The sequence below is a fragment of the Myotis daubentonii genome, chromosome 14 (assembly GCF_963259705.1).
Source record: "Myotis daubentonii chromosome 14, mMyoDau2.1, whole genome shotgun sequence".
NCBI lineage: Eukaryota > Metazoa > Chordata > Mammalia > Chiroptera > Vespertilionidae > Myotis > Myotis daubentonii.
This window is the reverse complement of record NC_081853.1, coordinates 52,381,449-52,398,439: the sequence shown is the minus strand read 5'-3', so window position 1 is coordinate 52,398,439 and position 16,991 is coordinate 52,381,449. Positions and strand designations below refer to the sequence as shown.

General features: G+C 44.6%; 1 protein-coding gene across 1 annotated transcript in view; it reads left to right on the top strand.

Moving 5' to 3' along the window:
• SCN11A (sodium voltage-gated channel alpha subunit 11) overlaps positions 1–16,991 on the top strand; it is a 90,244-nt gene that overhangs the window by 16,585 nt on the left and 56,668 nt on the right. The window contains exons 2-4 of the mRNA XM_059664435.1: positions 6,786–7,059; positions 10,271–10,389; positions 11,593–11,691. Of these exons, the coding sequence (XP_059520418.1) occupies positions 6,786–7,059; positions 10,271–10,389; positions 11,593–11,691 (492 nt within the window). The remainder of the gene's footprint in view (positions 1–6,785; positions 7,060–10,270; positions 10,390–11,592; positions 11,692–16,991) is intronic.

Sequence of the window (16,991 nt, the reverse complement as noted above, 5' to 3'; positions counted from 1 at the left end):
GCCAGGCTGGTACTAGCTCCATGTCTGATTTCAGTTCCTCTCTGTGGGATCTAGGTGTTGAGTCAGCAAAGCAGCCAGGTCTTTTCCTTCTTAAAAATTAACAGATACTTACATCTAGTGTGTGCAGAGTGCTTTCACAGCCATTGTTACATTTGCTTCTTAAGACTAAGGGATATTTGAAAGAATTATCCCATTTTATAGGGAGAAAATTAAGGTTCAGTGATATTGAGTGATCCACTCACTATCACGCAGCTTATAGTGATGGAGTTGTGACTCCTGCCAGGTTTTCTGGGACTAGTATTTAGTGTCCTTTCTGACAGGACTGGAATCTGCCTGTGATGCCAATCCACCACTCCTTTAAACACCTGCTTCCTACCTCCTTCTTCTTTGTAAACACCCATCTTGTATCCTTTATCACAGCTGTCAGCGAGCCTCTGGAAGGTGACAATGGTGAAAATAGCTTATGGTGTGACACCTCCCAAAGAGATTTAAATTTCCCCCCAGAATTAACAAAACAGAAGTTTATGTGGGGGAGTTTGAGTTTGATGACAGATCGATTGTGGAGATGCTTTGAGGCCAAGGGGTCTTCTTGGCGTCCCTTATGACAACCACATAATAAGCACGCATTTTCCTGGGTCTGAACCCCCAGTGTTGATGGCACAAGAGACAAGGAAGGAGGAGGAGTAGATTGGGTGCCTTGTAAACAGTCTCACACGATGAGCCTCAGGAGGTCCTGGGGGGCGAGACCTCGAGTCCCCCGGTTAGGTGGCCTGCAGGATAGTCTGGATTCAGGAACACAGCATGGCTTTCATAGACCTTTCTGTATTCTCTCACCCACTTGGATGGGGCCAAAGGAAAAAACAAGAAGCTGTTTCTTTATTAATGATGCTTTCTGCAGAGTTAGATTAAGCACTGATTAAAGGCAGATGCTTCCAAAGTATAAATGTAAGTACCATCTCAGTCACTTCTCCTGTTACAGGGTTTCCTACACGATTCTTTAAAATCATTTTGGCTCTCTTCCCATTTGCCTTCCTCCATGCTCTCCACCCAGCTTCTGAGCCGCTCCTCCCAGAAGGGCTCCGACTGCTGGGAGCAGGAGCTCAGACTCAGAGAGAGACTTGCTCCGAGGAGAGAGCTTTGAGAGGGGCCACTGGGGCTGCTGTCTAGAGCCACCTCTCCAGAAGGCAGGTAAGTGTGAGATGGGGACAGCCCTATCCTCTGTTCTTTCAAGTCTGGACTTGCCACTATGGAACCTGCCGTGTATGTGTGTGTGTGTGTGTGTGTGTGTGTGTGTTCCCATCAGGTTGGATTATAGGTCTCTGTAACTATTTCCTGCTCAAATTAGAGGCAGAGACCAGGTGACTCAGTGGTGGGGTCTATCAGATGCTCTGAGCGGGGCATGGTGCCAGGAGGGGCTCACCACATGGACTTGGTGTTAGGAATTGGACTTCGTTAGTAAAGCTGTGCTCAAGCCTTGTCTCCGTCAGGCCGTGGTACAAATCGTCCAGATAGTTTCTGAATTCCTGTGGCCAGGTAACTTAATCAGAAATTAATGTATACTTTTTCTTTTCTCTGAAGAGCTAGCACACTAATCTTGGGATTCATTTTAGATTGAGATCAGTTGTGCTACAGTCTATTCCTGTTCCTTTGCTTTCTGCTTTTCTTATGGGATCTAAGCAAGAGGAAGGGGATATTGTTTTTTGTAACCCACTTTAATGAACATGGTCACCAAAGCTAAGAACTTGCTGTTCAGACCACCACCCAAAACAAACAAGGAGGCATCTTACTGGGTACGTTTATCATTGGGCTATCTGCTTGGTTGGGAGGGAGGGTCTCATGGTGGAGGCAGTGGAATGCCTCTGGGAGTGAGATGTGATTGGGGAGGTGGCAGTGAGGCTGATGTCCTGGGAAGCATGTCACACACAGTGAGGATGCTGTAGACCCAGCCCTGCTGGAAGCTATGTGTCTTTCTTCTCCTGATTCCCTTCTCTCACCTCCTTGGGATGTCTTAGCTTTGAGTCTGAAGAACTAGGCAGGTAGGTGGGTTGCAGGAATGCCCCAGCACTTACGTATGTGATCACAGGCAAGTATCTCAATTTCTCTAAACTCCAATGTTTTCTTCTGTAAATGTGGATGGTATAATATCCACTTTGTACATTTCTTGGGAAATTATGAGAGGGAAATTCTTAATTCATTTAAAGCATTGACACAGGGCTTAGCCTATAGCTTATAGCTGTATGAACCTCAAGGTAGACCTTTGGCATTTTGAGTTGTGTGGACCAGGTCCATATTGGAATGTTCTGGGCATGCAGTTGCAAACCTTTGATGACTTCCTCAGTGACTTCGCTTACTGGTTAGTGTAAGTGTGAATGTCAGGTTAACCAGTTTGGCTCCTTACCAAGAGAGAAACCTAGAGGGAAACTCTAGTCAGGAAGATATAAGGTTAAAATCTCTGCCTCTTAAGAGAAGGTCACAGATAATTCACCCTAATTCCAGATGAAGGTTTCCTTTCAGAAATACCTTAAGGATAATTTTTATCTCATGAGATTGTCCTGAGAATTAAATTTTACCTGGAATAGGGTTGATGCCATTAGATGATTCCTATTATAGTAAAAATGTTTGTGATAAAGCATTGATTGAAAAGTTCATGATGTAAAATTGCATATGTATTACAATGAAAGCTATGCAAATTATACACAATAAGACTATGGAAAAAAATATTCCAAAATGTCAAAACTTGCATATGTTGGGTGGCTTTGGTGTGTGGGTAATCATTTCCTTTTCTAGTTTTCTAAATTTTATTTAATGGGTGACTCTATTAGCCAGGGCCCTGGCAGGAAACAGATGGCACATTCAAACTGGGCATTTCGAGGATGTTTTATTAAAGGGACATTTTACAAAGGTATGGGCAGAGCTCAGTAACAGAATCATTGAGGGTGCAGTTCTCAAATGTGTTGATAGTGGGTGCCATTACACCCCACATTTGCAGGGCAAGGGGATGGAGGTGCTATGGAACCTGGGAGAGAGCTGCGTGGGTGGGCCATCTGACAGCCATTATGGCCCATGGCCACTGTCAGGGAGAGAGTTGGGGAGGAAAAGCCTGACCTCACTCTCCACCATTCTCTGGTCCCTTGCTGGTGCCTCCCATTGACCAAACCCAACCAGAAGCCAAAGTTCAAGGGACCCTAAAGAGAGTTCCATATGTATCAGCTTCATGGGCACTGAGCAGGGTGGAGAAGGATGGGGAGAGGTCTGGAGGGCAAACTGACAATGTCCAGCACACATGGCTATGTCACTTTTATAATTGCAGGAAAAGTCATAAGTAAGAAACAGAAACCCTTTGCTTTGCTCAGTGCTTTCACACCTGCATACACTTCCCTTTCTCCTCCCAGCTCAGTGACTTTGGATTCTTCATAACTGTGCCTCTTTTGGACCCCCACAGTACCCAATGCTTCCCCCTAGTGCACCCACACTCACCGTGTGGTTTATTCTGCATCCTTGACTTACCTGACCCCCCCCCCCCCAACACACACACCACTACAAGACCCTGAGGGCTGGGGATGGTGTTTTATATCACTTCAAAACCCCAGTATCTAGCACAGGAATGAATGAACAATTGGAGTTAAGGTCTATATCTATACTAGTATATATAAAAGCCTAAATGACTGTTATGACAGAACAACAGGTCGCTATGGTGGGCACTGACCACCTGGCGGCAGACACTCAATGCAGGAGCTTCCCCCAGCCCACAGGCCCCAGTGTCAAGGCTGGGATGAGGAACCAGGGGTGGGTGGCAGCAGACATGGCCCCATTCCCAGGGGGGTCGAGGGCCAGCTCCCTCCTTGGGGCCTGTGGCCAACTCCCTGGTCTCTCCTTCGTACCCTCCCCCTTCCTCCCCCCCCCCCCCCCGCTGGCAGATCCCAATCAGCCCACCACCCACCTGCCCTGGTGGTGGTTGGCCCCTCCCCTGAGCCAGCAGGTTCTGATCACCCAATTGGGGTGGGGCCCTGGGCTGGGATGGGGAACAAGGGGTGGGAGGCTGCAGACGCTGGTAGCAAGGGAAGGAGGAGGAGGTGGGATGGGGTGGTAGGGAGATGGGAAACCTGATCAGCCCTGATCACCAGCCAGGCCTAGGGACCCCACCCATGCATGAATTTCATGCACCAGGCCTCTAGTATCTCTATAAAGCTTATAGATGTGAAGTAAGGCCTGAAGCTACCTAGTCTTAACTGCAAGTGAATTCCTGAGGAATTTAGGAACTCTGCTTAGGGAAGTGAGGCCTTGGTCCTCTTTCCTAAGTGTTTGTTTTCTGTCTATTCAGGGAGAGCAGGCCTATGAGCTGGCTGGGCCAGTCAGTCCTCAGAGGAGTATGAGCAGAGCCCTCACTGACAGGCAGCTCCCACGTCATGGCGGTCTCACAGAGCTTTCTCTTGCCCTTCCAGTCCCTGTGATTTCCCATGTCAAATCACAATTCACATGTTTTAGGATGGCAAGTTGAGATTATGCTTGCTTCCTTTACAACTCAAGGAGATTTCGAGCATGTCACTATACCTGGTATTTCGACTCTGTTTTGAATCAGAGGATGTTTTGAGACCTCAAAGGAGTTTTACATTCCTTTTACAATCTTATAAAAGTAACATGTACATGCACTAAATCAAATAGCTCAGGAGGAAAGTATGTTTGGAAGGATATTACATGAAAAATACAATGTCTCAGCCTTCACCTATCTACTCACTCCCACTTTTAACTCTTTCAGTTTTTCAGTCTTCTAGTCATTGTTTTGTTAATAAATAATTCTCTTAACTTCTGTTTCTTGATTTATAAAGTTTAGGCAGGAGTTATTGAATTGTCCCTGTGTGAGATGAGGAATTTATCTTACTGACAGCAATCCTTCTGCTGTTCTCATGATTCTTCCAGTTCTTGTTATTTTAAATTTGGTTTCACACTCAATTCCCTGCATAATTTTATGCCATAGACTTATACTTGCATTCCGTGATCTCTCCACTTGCAGGTCTCACAAGCAGCTTCAATTCCATGTGTTTTAAATCGAATCCATTCCTGCAAAGCTTTCTCCTTCCCTAGTCTCTCTATCAGAGTGAATAGCACCACTCTTTGACCCAGCTGCCCAAGCCAAGAACCTTAGTTCCTTACTGTCCTCAGATCCTTCCCTCCCCATTAATTACTTATCAAGGCTATTTCTTAAGTGATTGTCAAGTCCATCCACTCTATTAGGTCATCGTCTGTGATTGTGATTTATTGTAATAGTTTTCAAGCTGATTTTTCCGATTCTAGCCTCCCTCCTTCTCCTCATCCTGAACCCTATTTATTCTTACCAGTTAGAGGGATATTAAAAAAACTTGATGGTGGTACTCCTCTTTAATAATAACAATAACAACAACAATAATGATAACAACCCACCCTTTAGCAACTCTCCATTAGGATGAATGAAGTCCATGATCTTTACTAAGGATTATAGGGGCCCCCGTGCTCTCACAGTGCTGACTAGAGCCTTTTCTGGCCATGCCACTCCACAAACTCTCCTTTTCTGGCAAACAGAACTTGTTGATGGACACTGTATTCTTTTTCACCCAGGGGTCCCTGTTCATGCTATTTGCTCCTCCTGCAAAACTCTTAGGTTCCCCCTCCCTTTTTTTGGGTCTAAGTCTTATATCTCCTTCAGTATTTAACTGAGACGTTAAAGCTCAGGTCGGCCATCCCTGATGCCTCAAAGCTAGATGCCTATCCTATGCAGACGTATTACCCTCTACTTCTCACTATAGTAGCATTTGTCTTACTCTATTGTAACTTCCTGTCTTTATCTGTCTTCTCCCTTGCACTAGGATGGCATGACTGTAGGACCAGGAGGAGGGACTGTGTTTTTCTTCACCATTGGTGCCTAGCACTATGCCCAGAACAGACATTGAGCACAATGGTTGTTGAATGATCTTGAATTCCCCTTCAGAATTCCTGTGAGTAGTTTGTGAGTCAATCCTAGGTTGGCATTCAGTAAAATAAAGGAGAGAATGGTTGGCATGGAGAATAAAGGCATTCAGCCTGAACACTATTGCTTTTTCTCAGAATCTAGTTTTAAGATTGGGGCTGAAGAGAAAGTCCTTATAGAAGGGGCTATCAGGGATAGGGCTATTTGGGAAAGCTATCATCACATGGTAGAGTGACCCTATTTGTTTGACAAATCTTGATTTCTTGGGTTCTTGTTTCTGCCAGATCTGGGTTTCAGAAGTAAAGGAGCTGGCGTAGGATCATAGATGTTAGTATAAATGTTCATGCCTGTGTTCCACGCTGATCAGATGTGAGAAAACACACATGTAATTAGTTTTGATTTTGCAACCCACAGCTATGGGCCACTTGATTCCCTATTCCTTCCTCTCCCATTTACACAATGGCCACTTGTCTGCCATCTTCAGGCCTCACTTCAATAGTTCTGCTGGTTGGATCTTATTGTCTTAGTACTCTATGCTTGGTCTGAATTTTAGAGACTGGGCTTATTCTGCCTCTTGTTCCGAATTCAACCTCCCACTTATCCCTAGACTCTCCAGGAATATTTCCCTCCTTTGGTCATGCCTGTGCCCAAAGTTCCTACTTTATTCACAGTGGTGGTCACTTCTTCCGACCTGTCCCACACCAATAAGCTCCCAAGGCCCCTCACCTCCGTTTCAACTCTTCTAGACCCATTGATATTGTCCTTGGAGAGAGGAATCCCAGGGCAGGCTGTATGATCTCTACCTTCCAGAGCCCTCTGAGGACCTACTTGTCGTTGCCTCAAGGATGAAGATGGATGACTGGTGCCACCCAGTAATTTTCCCAGATGCGCGGAACTTTCGCCCCTTCACTTCTGATTCTCTGGCTGCAATTGAGAAGCGGATTGCCATCCAAAAGGAAAAAAAGAAGCTCAAAGACAAGACAGCGGCAGAACCCCAACCTCGGCCTCAGCTTGACCTAAAGGCCTCCAGGAAGTTGCCCAAGCTCTATGGTGACATTCCCCGTGAGCTGATAGCAAAACCCCTGGAAGACTTGGACCCATTCTACAGAGATCATAAGGTAGTTCCATGGGGAGCCTGGGGTGTTCTAACCATGCAGTTGTAACTGGTGTTACAAGGAACTCCAAACACCAATCTTGGGGTTTGTAGGGAGCAAGCTGTACTTACCCTTTGCTATCACCCCCTATTATTGCCTTCACAACCCAGAGAACTCCTTTCAGTCCCCTTTTTTCTGTGTAATGTGTGTCTTGGAGAAGAACATGAAAACTAGGAGCAGCAGAAAGGTTAAAGTTGGAACAGATTAAAATGTCAGGACAGAGGACTGGGCTAGCCGTTAGCAAAGTTGGGTGTAGGCCATTTCAGTGATTGGCTTTATGACTAGGTAAATCACTTCACTGATCCCCATTTTAATCTGTAAAATAGGAATAATGCCTGCTTTCTCTACCCTACAGCATAGACACGCTATGGAAGCACGTTATAAACTGTAAAGCATACCCATGTGAAGGATTAATATTGCTCTCTAAGATTGTCCACTTCAGCAACAAGAGTTTACTTTGAAAACTTTTTAGAGTTTACTTTTTAGTGTTAACCTTATGAAGGGGAAAGCCCTAAACCAACACTTGACATATAATCAGAGCTCAATAAGTGAAGTCTAAGAATACGTCATCGAGTAGACACATGCAGATTATACAGGTTATCTACCAAAAATGTTTACATAGTTTTTTTCTGATAGCTCAATTGATGTTTCTTTTCAGATGTAACCCATTGCAATTAATTATTCAGAGTGTATATACATTTTTGGGGGGACACTCTATATATAAACCCCATGCCAATATGTGAAAGACTTGCTGTTTCATCTACCTGGATGTAGTTCTTGCAGGAAAATTCTAGTAAAAGTTCCTTAAAAGGGTTCCCAGGTGAGGAAATGTGAATTCTAGACTCCTCTGCTGGCTGTTTGAAAAGCCTGGGTGGGCAGTAAGGACAGTTCTTAGCAGACCATCCCCTTTTGGGAAAGTGCCAGAAGACCTTGCCATTATCACCTCACTGTGGGATCCAAGGAAGTGTGGAAAACCCACCTCACAGACTGAGGTCAGGGAGGAAGGAGGATGGGGAGTTTGAGGGAAGTCCTAGAAAACACATGATGCTGAGAGCATCCTCCACTAGCAACCAAGAGAAAGTCATCTCTCAGAAGAAATATTGCCTGGTTCATATGTCCTTGGGATAGACTTAGGTTTACCAGGCAAAATGAGGACTGTGTGTACAGAGGAAAGTAGGGTATAAATGGAAAAAAGAAAGAGGAAGATAAATGAAGGAGCAAAACAGTCTAATATTTCTCCTTCTCCTTATGCCCCTGAATTCAGGGGCTTCTTGAAGGCAGAGTTGTTGGATGTGAGTTAACTGCCTCCTTCTGCCTCAAGGACGGATAGGAGACCCATGAGGCAGGCAGCAGCTTGGTGCGTTGTGGACAGTCCTAGAGGGCAGGCTCTGTTCTAGCCTGAATGGATGTTCTGGAAGTGTCTCTTCTCAGCCTTGGTCCTCCCTTCAAATCAGAAGACATGATCCTTGTTTAGAGCTCTGCAGAACGGTGACCTCACATGACCAGTGCTCTCAGCAGTCATGTGAGGTATGTGTAGTAGTCATTAACATGCCACCTTACAGGTGAGGAGACCATAGACCAAATGGGGAAGTGGCTTATGCCAGGTCAAACGGCCAGTGAGGGGTGGAGCTGGGACTCAAATCCAAGGGCTCTTTCCATGGTCACAGGCCACTTCCTTTCTAGGAGCTTCTATTTTGAAGAGCTACAGGGAAAGGGGTGGAGATGTGTCAGCAAGCAGGCAGAAGGAGTCAGTATATATCATTTTAATCATTAAAACCCTGGCAAGTGTAGTTAAATACACCATTAGTTGAAATACTTAAAGTAGCCAGAGGAGACAGTAATAAAATATCAAAATCAAAGGGCACAGACACAGAGCCATATTATGCCACCTACTAATTTGGGGTGACTTCCCTCAAGGATAGGTTTGCTCTCTACCCTGAAATTGTCTTTCTATCCAAAGGACGGGCACAGAATCCCCAAGTGGGTCTGGGGCTCCTGAGCTCATTCATAACTTTTCAAGAACCCTGCGTCCCATTTCATTTTGTTTTAGAGGAAACAGAAAATGCCACATGGTCAGCAGACAAGTAAGTTCCAGCAACTTGGTGAAATAGCTGAAGTTCTGGTACTTCAGCCAAGGCACCCCTGCCCTGCTGTCTGGGGCCTTGGTGACAAGGCCTGTCTTTCTTGTCTGAGAACATGCTGGATTACCTGTCAAATATGAACAGGGCAGTGACATGGGGAGACAGGAATGACCCCATATTCTGTGAATACTTTTATAACTAACAGCCTTAAGGACACATAAAGGAACAGCTAGATTACAATTCAATGGAAAGAGGGAGATCTGGTGTTGATGTTAGAAACCTGCGAGTAAAGCTTGTTGTCCACGGGCTGCTTCATTCCCAGAGCCCAGGAAGCTGTGCCAGGAGGAAATGGGTACAGGTTTGGTATTCTGTAGTGGGGCCCAACTGGGGGCTGTGCGGGGGACAGTGTACCACGGGGCAGGTCTGTGTGGGTTTGGCATCCCACTAAAGGCCAGTGGGGCCCCTCGTCATTGTGACAGACAACCAGAAACACCCCCACGCCTTTCCAGATGCCTTCTGTGGGGCTTCCCCTGCCAGTTGAGAACCACAGGCAGATTTGTCCCTATGTCCATGGAGGGAATTGAAGAACAAGTCTGGGAACCTTGATGTGTTTCTTTACTGAAGATTCTCAAGGTTAGAATTGATCGGCAGACTATCTCATGTCAAACTGCTCAAGCATAACAATATGGACTCTCTAGGTCCCTGACTATTCTAAAATTCATTACAAAGTTTTTATTAGTAATCAAAAGAATTTAAAATCATCTGCTTAATGTGAATGTTCAATTCTGTTTCCATCTCTTGCAGTTGTCTTCTAATTCTTGTCGCTGTAGATACATGCCCTAGAGCAGCGATTGCCAACCTTTCGGACCTCACGGACCACGACTGGTCTGCGGACCACCGGTTGGCGACCGCTGCTCCCAAAGTTTTCTTAAACCAGTGGTCGCCAACCTTTTGGACTTCACAGAGCACCAGTTATAATAATAAGCTAAGCTATACCTCAATCCATGGTTCCACTGAATTTTCTCGAAACGAACTCATGATAAATATTGTTTTGTCACAGCTTTGTAATTCCTGTTGTGTTTGGTCTTTTGCAGACATTTATGGTGTTGAACAAAAAGAGAACAATCTACCGCTTCAGTGCCAAACGTGCCTTGTTCATTTTGGGCCCTTTCAATTCAGTCCGAAGCTTAGCCATTAGAATCTCAGTCCATTCATATCCTTTTGTTGCATCTTCTATGAAGTCCAGGTCAAGTGAAAAGTGCATGCGCCCCAGGATGTTCACATGTTTCTTGAGTGGAAACAGCTCATTCTGTCAATAAATCCTGGCCGAGGGCAGGAGTGTGCTAGTGTTGGGTGTGACCAAGGCGTGGCCCCTGCCCTGGGAAGGAGGCGGGCCAAAGGCAGTCTGTTTCTTTAGGGAGATGGGTGGTTGGAAGTGGTGGTGTGGAGAGGCACTGCTGCGCTTTGGAGGCACCAAGGATGACCTCCTGGAGAAAGGAACGTCTCCGTTGAGACCCAGACAAAGGTTGTAAACTGTCAACCTGTGCATCATACTTAGCTGATGAGCGTGTTGCACCTACACAATGTTTAAAACGTCTCAGAAACACTCTCTAATGTTAAATGCCCAGGTTTCCAGCTTCTTGTGAACAATGGAACCTGTCAAGGCTGGGCTTGCATTCCCGTCTGTCAAAGACGTTGTAGTGAGAAACTGGGGCCTCTTTTAGAGGGGATGTGTGCACTCTATTTCACCACATGTTCACCCCTCCCTGCGGCCCAACATCAGCCCATTTCACCTAGTTATGTGACTTGCCAGGCTCTGGAGACTGAGTTTGCACCCTCAGTCTTAAGGATAAAGATAGGTAGGAATCATTGGCATTACTGATGTGTGTGTATGGGTGGGGGAGATGCTAGGCAGTTTTAGACTAGGGGCGGTGTAAGAAACATGGATTGGTAGACAGAATGCAGTGCTGAAGAGAAAGAGAAGGAATAACTCTTTAGGTTGGTTTCCCTAGAAGCAGAGCCTGAGACAGGGATTTTTAGGTGTTTTGGTAGAGGAATGCCCTCTGGAGAAGGAGAAAGGGAAGCAGGATGGAGCAAAAGGAGGAGTCAAATAAGGACGGGGTCTCAGCTGAGTTTGAGAGCTCTGGGCACAAATTGTACCCCAGAACTGCCACGCCCGGAGGCAAGGCCCAGCTTTGTGTGAGTCTCAAGTCAGTCAGACATGTGGAAGGGGGTTGTAGCCCTCCATGTGTGGAGGCTGCCATTCCCCTAAGGATAGCTGTGAGTTGTTCTCAGCCAACATTCAGTTAGGTGCACCTGCAGGGAAGGGGACCTGGAGGGGCACCCGTGGCCTCCACTATGTTAACTACTGACACTTGCCATCTGCAGTGTACCTGCCTTAACAGATGCTGGTCACATTGTTCAGCATGTTCATCATCTGCACTGTCATCATCAACTGCATATTCATGGCCACAGCTCATGGGAAAGACAACATTATAGATACTGACCTTGCTGAGTAAGTATCTGCCCTGTTTTTAAACAAGTACATCTAACAAAAAGTTATAACTTTTTAGCTATATTTATAGAGAGAGTTTAGATATATAGAGAAAGAAAAAGTTACCCATAACCCCAATTCCCCAACACAGTGCTGGAAGAGTCCATTTTATTTTTGTATGTATGTTTTTATGATTGTCTTTAAAGGCCTTTTAAAATACATTGGCAATTAACAGCACACATACGAATTTTATATCTAGCCTTTAAGTGGTTTTCTTTGTCTTACAAGGGCTTTATGAGAATCTATTTTGATAGCTATATAATGTTAAGCCAGGTGAATAAACCATAAATTACTTAACCATTCTAGCATTTTGCTACTATAAATAGTATTGCAACAAGCAATTTTTGCATAAAGTTACTTTTCAGAAGTTATTTTCTTAGCGTAGAGTCTTAGAAATGTATTTACTAGATCAAAAGGTACATTATAACGCTTTAAAAATATGTATTGACAAAATATTTCCTCAAAAGTTCGTAGCAATTTAATCTGCCATCAGCAGTATATTCTGACAACCAGTTATACTATACTAGGGGCCCGGTGCACGAAATTCGTACACTGGGTGTGTGTGTGTGTGTGTGGGGGGGAGTGTCCCTCAGCCCAGCCTGCCCCCTCTCACATACTGGGAGCCCTCAGGCGTTGACCCCCATCACCCTCCGATCGCCTGATCGGCCCCTTGCTCAGGCCTGACGCCTCCGCCAGAGGTGTCAGGCTTGGACAGGGGACCCCCATCTCCCCCTGATCACTGGCTCTGGCCCCCGCCCAGGCCTGAGGCCTCTGGCCCAGGAATCATGCCTGGGCAGGGGACCCCCATCTCCCTCTGATTGCTTGCTCCACCCCCCGCCCAAGCCTGACGCCTCTGACCCAGGCTTCAGGCCTGGGCAAGGGGACCATCCTACCCACCCAATCCCCGGCTCCGCCCCCCACCCAGGCCTGATGCCTCGGCCAGAGGAGTTGACCCTCATCACCCTCCGATCACCAATCACCGGATCGGCCCCTTGACCAGGCCTGAGGCCTCTGGCAGAGGTGTCAGGCCTGGGCAGGGGACCCCCAGCTCCCCGCGGTTGCAGGCTCCGCCCCTGCCCAGGCCTAACGCCTCTGGCCTAGGCGTCCGGCCCGGGCAGCGGGGACCCGCAGCTGCAGCGGCCCCGTGATCGTCGGCTTCGCTTTAGGCCCAGGCAAGGGACCCCTAGCTTCCGGGACTGCCAGCTTCGACCGTGCCCAGCTCCCATCGCTGGCTCCACCCCTACTTCCTGCTATCACTGGCCAGGGCGGCAAAGGCACCTGATTCTCCGATCATGGCTGGGGGACAGGGCAAAGGCGGCCCCAGGGCCGCCTTTGCCCTGCCCCCCAGCTCTTAGCTCCCCCCTGGGTTTCTGATCACTGTCAGTGGCAGGGGGCTTCTTCCTGCTTTCCCTTTCGCCTCCCTGCATTGTGCCTACATATGCAAATTAACCGCCATCTTGTTGGCAGTTAACTGCCAATCTTAGTTGGCAATTAACTGCCAATCTTAGTTGGCAGTTAACTGCCAATCTTAGTTGGCAGTTAATTTGCATATAGCCCTGATTAGCCAATGAAAAGGGTATTGTCGTACGCCAATTACCATTTTTCTCTTTTATTAGATAGGATTCTTGCCAGCATTACATTTTTTCTTCATTAATTTATGAAGTTAAAAATACTTGCATTTCATTAGTTACCAGATGGGTTGGATTTTTTTTGTTTTAATTTATGAATTCTGTACTTCCATCTTTGCACATGTGTCTTTTTTTTTTCCTGGTCAGTTTGAGTGAGTTCTTTGTATAATTAAAATATTAACTTCTTGTACTTTTTAAATGGTTATTCAGACATAAAAGTTAATTTTTTTAAACTTAGAAAGTTCTGTATTTTGATAAATATTCTTTTATATGTTGTCCTAATTTTTCTGGGTTTGACATATTTACTGCTTTAGTCTTTCAGGACTATACTGAATAATAAATTGAATAAATAATAAGAGCACTTATTTGTATCACATATTTAACTATGTGATAGAAACCACCACAGTCAATATGTAGATCATTCCAAATATGCCCCAAAGTTTTCTCATGTCTCTTTGAGGTTCAGTCTCCTGCCCACCACTTCCAATCCCAAGCAAATGCTGATCTGCTCTCCGTCACTCTAGACTAGTTTTGCCTTTCCTGGAATTTCATATAAGTGGAATCATATAGTATGTATGATACCATACTTTTGTGTCTGGCTTCTTTTACTTAGTGTAATGTTTTGAGGTGCATTTATGTTGTTGTATGTTTCACTAGTTTTTTTTTCTTTTCATTGCTGAGTTGTATTCTATTGTATGGGCATACCACAATTGGTTTTCCTATTCACCTGTTGAGGATTGTTTCCAGTTTTTGTACAAATAAAGTTGTTATGAATATTTCTGTATAAAAGTCTTTTGTGGATATATGCTTGCATTTCTCTTGGATAAGTATCTAGTAGTGGAATTGTTGAATCTTAAAATAAGCATATTTTAAGTAATTTTGTAAAAAACTGCCACAGTTTTCCAAAGTGGCTGCACTGCTTTACATTCTTGCCAGCAATATATGAAAGGTTTAAAGTCTTTATTCATTTCCTCCATCAATTTTATTTTATTTTAATTTGCTCTTCTATTTCTAGCTTCTTAAGGTAGAAAATTAAATACTTGGTTTTATTTTTTTTATTTTTTTAAAATATATTTTATTGATTTTTTACAGAGAGGAAGGGAGAGAGATAGAGAGTTAGAAACATCGATGAGAGAGAATCATCGATCAGCTGCCTCCTGCACATCTCCTACCGGGGATGTGCCCGCAACCCAGGTACATGCCCTTGACCGGAATCGAACCTGGGACCTCTCAGTCCGCAGGCCGACGCTCTATCCACTGAGCCAAACCGGTTTCGGCTAAATACTTGGTTTTAGATCTTTCTTCTTTTCTTGTGTATTTGTATGAACTTGTAATTTCCATGTAAGCATTGCTTTAGTTATACCCCACAGATTTTGATAATTATGTTTTTATTACCTTTCAGTTCAAAATATTCCCCACTTTGTCTTGTGATTTCTTCTTTGTCCTAAAGTGTTATTTAGAAGTGTGTTTTTAAATTTCCAAGTATTTCATGTTTTTCTAGTTGTCTTATTGTTATTGATTTACAATTTAACTCTGTTGAGGTTAGAGAATACACTTTTCTCTAAGATTTCAGTCTTTTGAGAAACTTGTTTTATGGTCAACCTTGGGAATGGTTCATGTGCACTTGAAAAGAATGTAGATTTTGGAGTTGTTTGGTCTGATATTCTGTAAATGGCTGGTTATGTTAGGGTGGTCAATATGTTATTTAGATCTTTTATAACTTTCCTGCTCCTATTAGTACTTCTATGAATCACTGAAGAGAGTCTTGACATTTCCATCTATGATTATGGGTTTGTTTATTCTCCCTTTCTTTTTTGTTAAATTTTGGTTCATGTATTTGCAGCACTGTTATTAGGCACATGAACATTTATGATGATCTTCCTGGTATATGCATTCTTTTATCACTATGAAATGCCCTTCTTTGCCTCTATAATACTCCTTTTAATATTTGTTTTGTCTGATATTAATATAGCTACTTAAGCTTTCTTTTTTTTTTTTTTAAATTAAATCTTTATTGTTCAGATTATTACATTTGTTCCTTTTTTTCCCCCCCATAACTCCCCTCCTCCCAGTTCCCGCCCTACCCTCCGCCCTCACTCCCCACCCACTGTCCTCATCCATAGGTGCACGATTTTTGTCCAGTCTCTTCCCACATCTCCCACACCCCTTTCCCCCCCAAGAATAGTCAGTCCATTCCCTTTCTATGTCCCTGATTCTATTATAATCACCAGTTCATTCTGGTCATCAGATTATTTATTCACTTGATTCTTAGATTCACTTGTTGATAGATGCATATTTGTTGTTCATAATTTGTATCTTTACCTTTTTCTTCCTCTTCCTCTTCTTAAAGGATACCTTTCAGCATTTCATATAATCCTGGTTTGGTGGTGATGAACTCCTTTAGCTTTTCCTTATCTGTGAAGCTCTTTATCTGACCTTCAATTCTGAATGATAGCTTTGCTGGATAAAGTAATCTTGGTTGTAGGTTCTTGGTATTCATCACTTTGAATATTTCTTGCCACTCCCTTCTGGCCTGCAAAGTTTCTGTTGAGAAATCAGCTGACAGTCGTATGGGTATTCCCTTGTAGGTAACTGAGTTTCTTTCTCTTGCTGTTTTTAAGATTCTCTCTTTATCTTTTGCTCTTGGCATTTTAATTATGATGTGTCTTGGTGTGGTCCTCTTTGGATTCCTTTTGTTTGGGGTTCTCCGTGCTTCTTGGACCTGTAAGTCCATTTCTTTCACCAGGTGGGGGAAGTTTTCTGTCATTATTTCTTCAAATAGGTTTTCAATATCTTGCTCTCTCTCATCTTCTGGCACCCCTATAATTCTGATGTTGGTACGCTTGAAGCTGTCCCAGAGGCTCCTTACACTATCCTCGCATTTTTGGATTCTTTTTTCATTTTGCTTTTCCGGTTGGATGTTTTTTGCTTCCTCGCATTTCAAATCATTGACTTGATTCTTGCGCTCCTCTGGTCTGCTGTCGGGCGTCTGTATAATATTCGTTATTTCAGTCCGTGTGTGCTTAATTTCTAGTTGGTTCCCCAATATAAGATGGAGGGTCTTATTAGTTTTCGTGTAGATCTCATTAAGTTTATCGGCAGCTTCTAAACAGTTCTTGAGAGACCTTAAAAGTGTGGTTCTGAACTCTATTTCTTCCATTGACAATTTTGTCCTGTTTCTTTGTCTCCGCATTTTGTTATGCTTCCTTGGTGCACCCCCTAGTGGTCTTTGTTCGCAGTCCTATAGATAAATCTTGATTGTTGTAGCTAATTCCAGGGAGGGTTTGACCTCCAGGCCAAGTGGCTATGAGAATCAGCTGTGTCAGCAGTGAGAGAACTTCTGTCCTCTAGGGAGGTGCTAATCTAGCCTTTGCCTGAGGCTATCCGGCAAATGCCTCTGTGCAGGGCTTGGGCAGGGCGGGCCGAACAGGATCAACAGCGTGGGCCGGAGAGAGCAGTTATGGCGGCTCTCAGTCCTGTCCCAAGGGGCTCTGCCTCTCTGAGTCCCAGCACCCGCTGCAAAGCTCGGAGAGAAAGCTGCACTCGCTCTGACCGAAGCCAGACAGTCCCGCTTCTCCCGTTTGAGTTTGGGTCCCTAAAGACTCGCCCGGATCTGGAGCTCAGAGTCTGCGA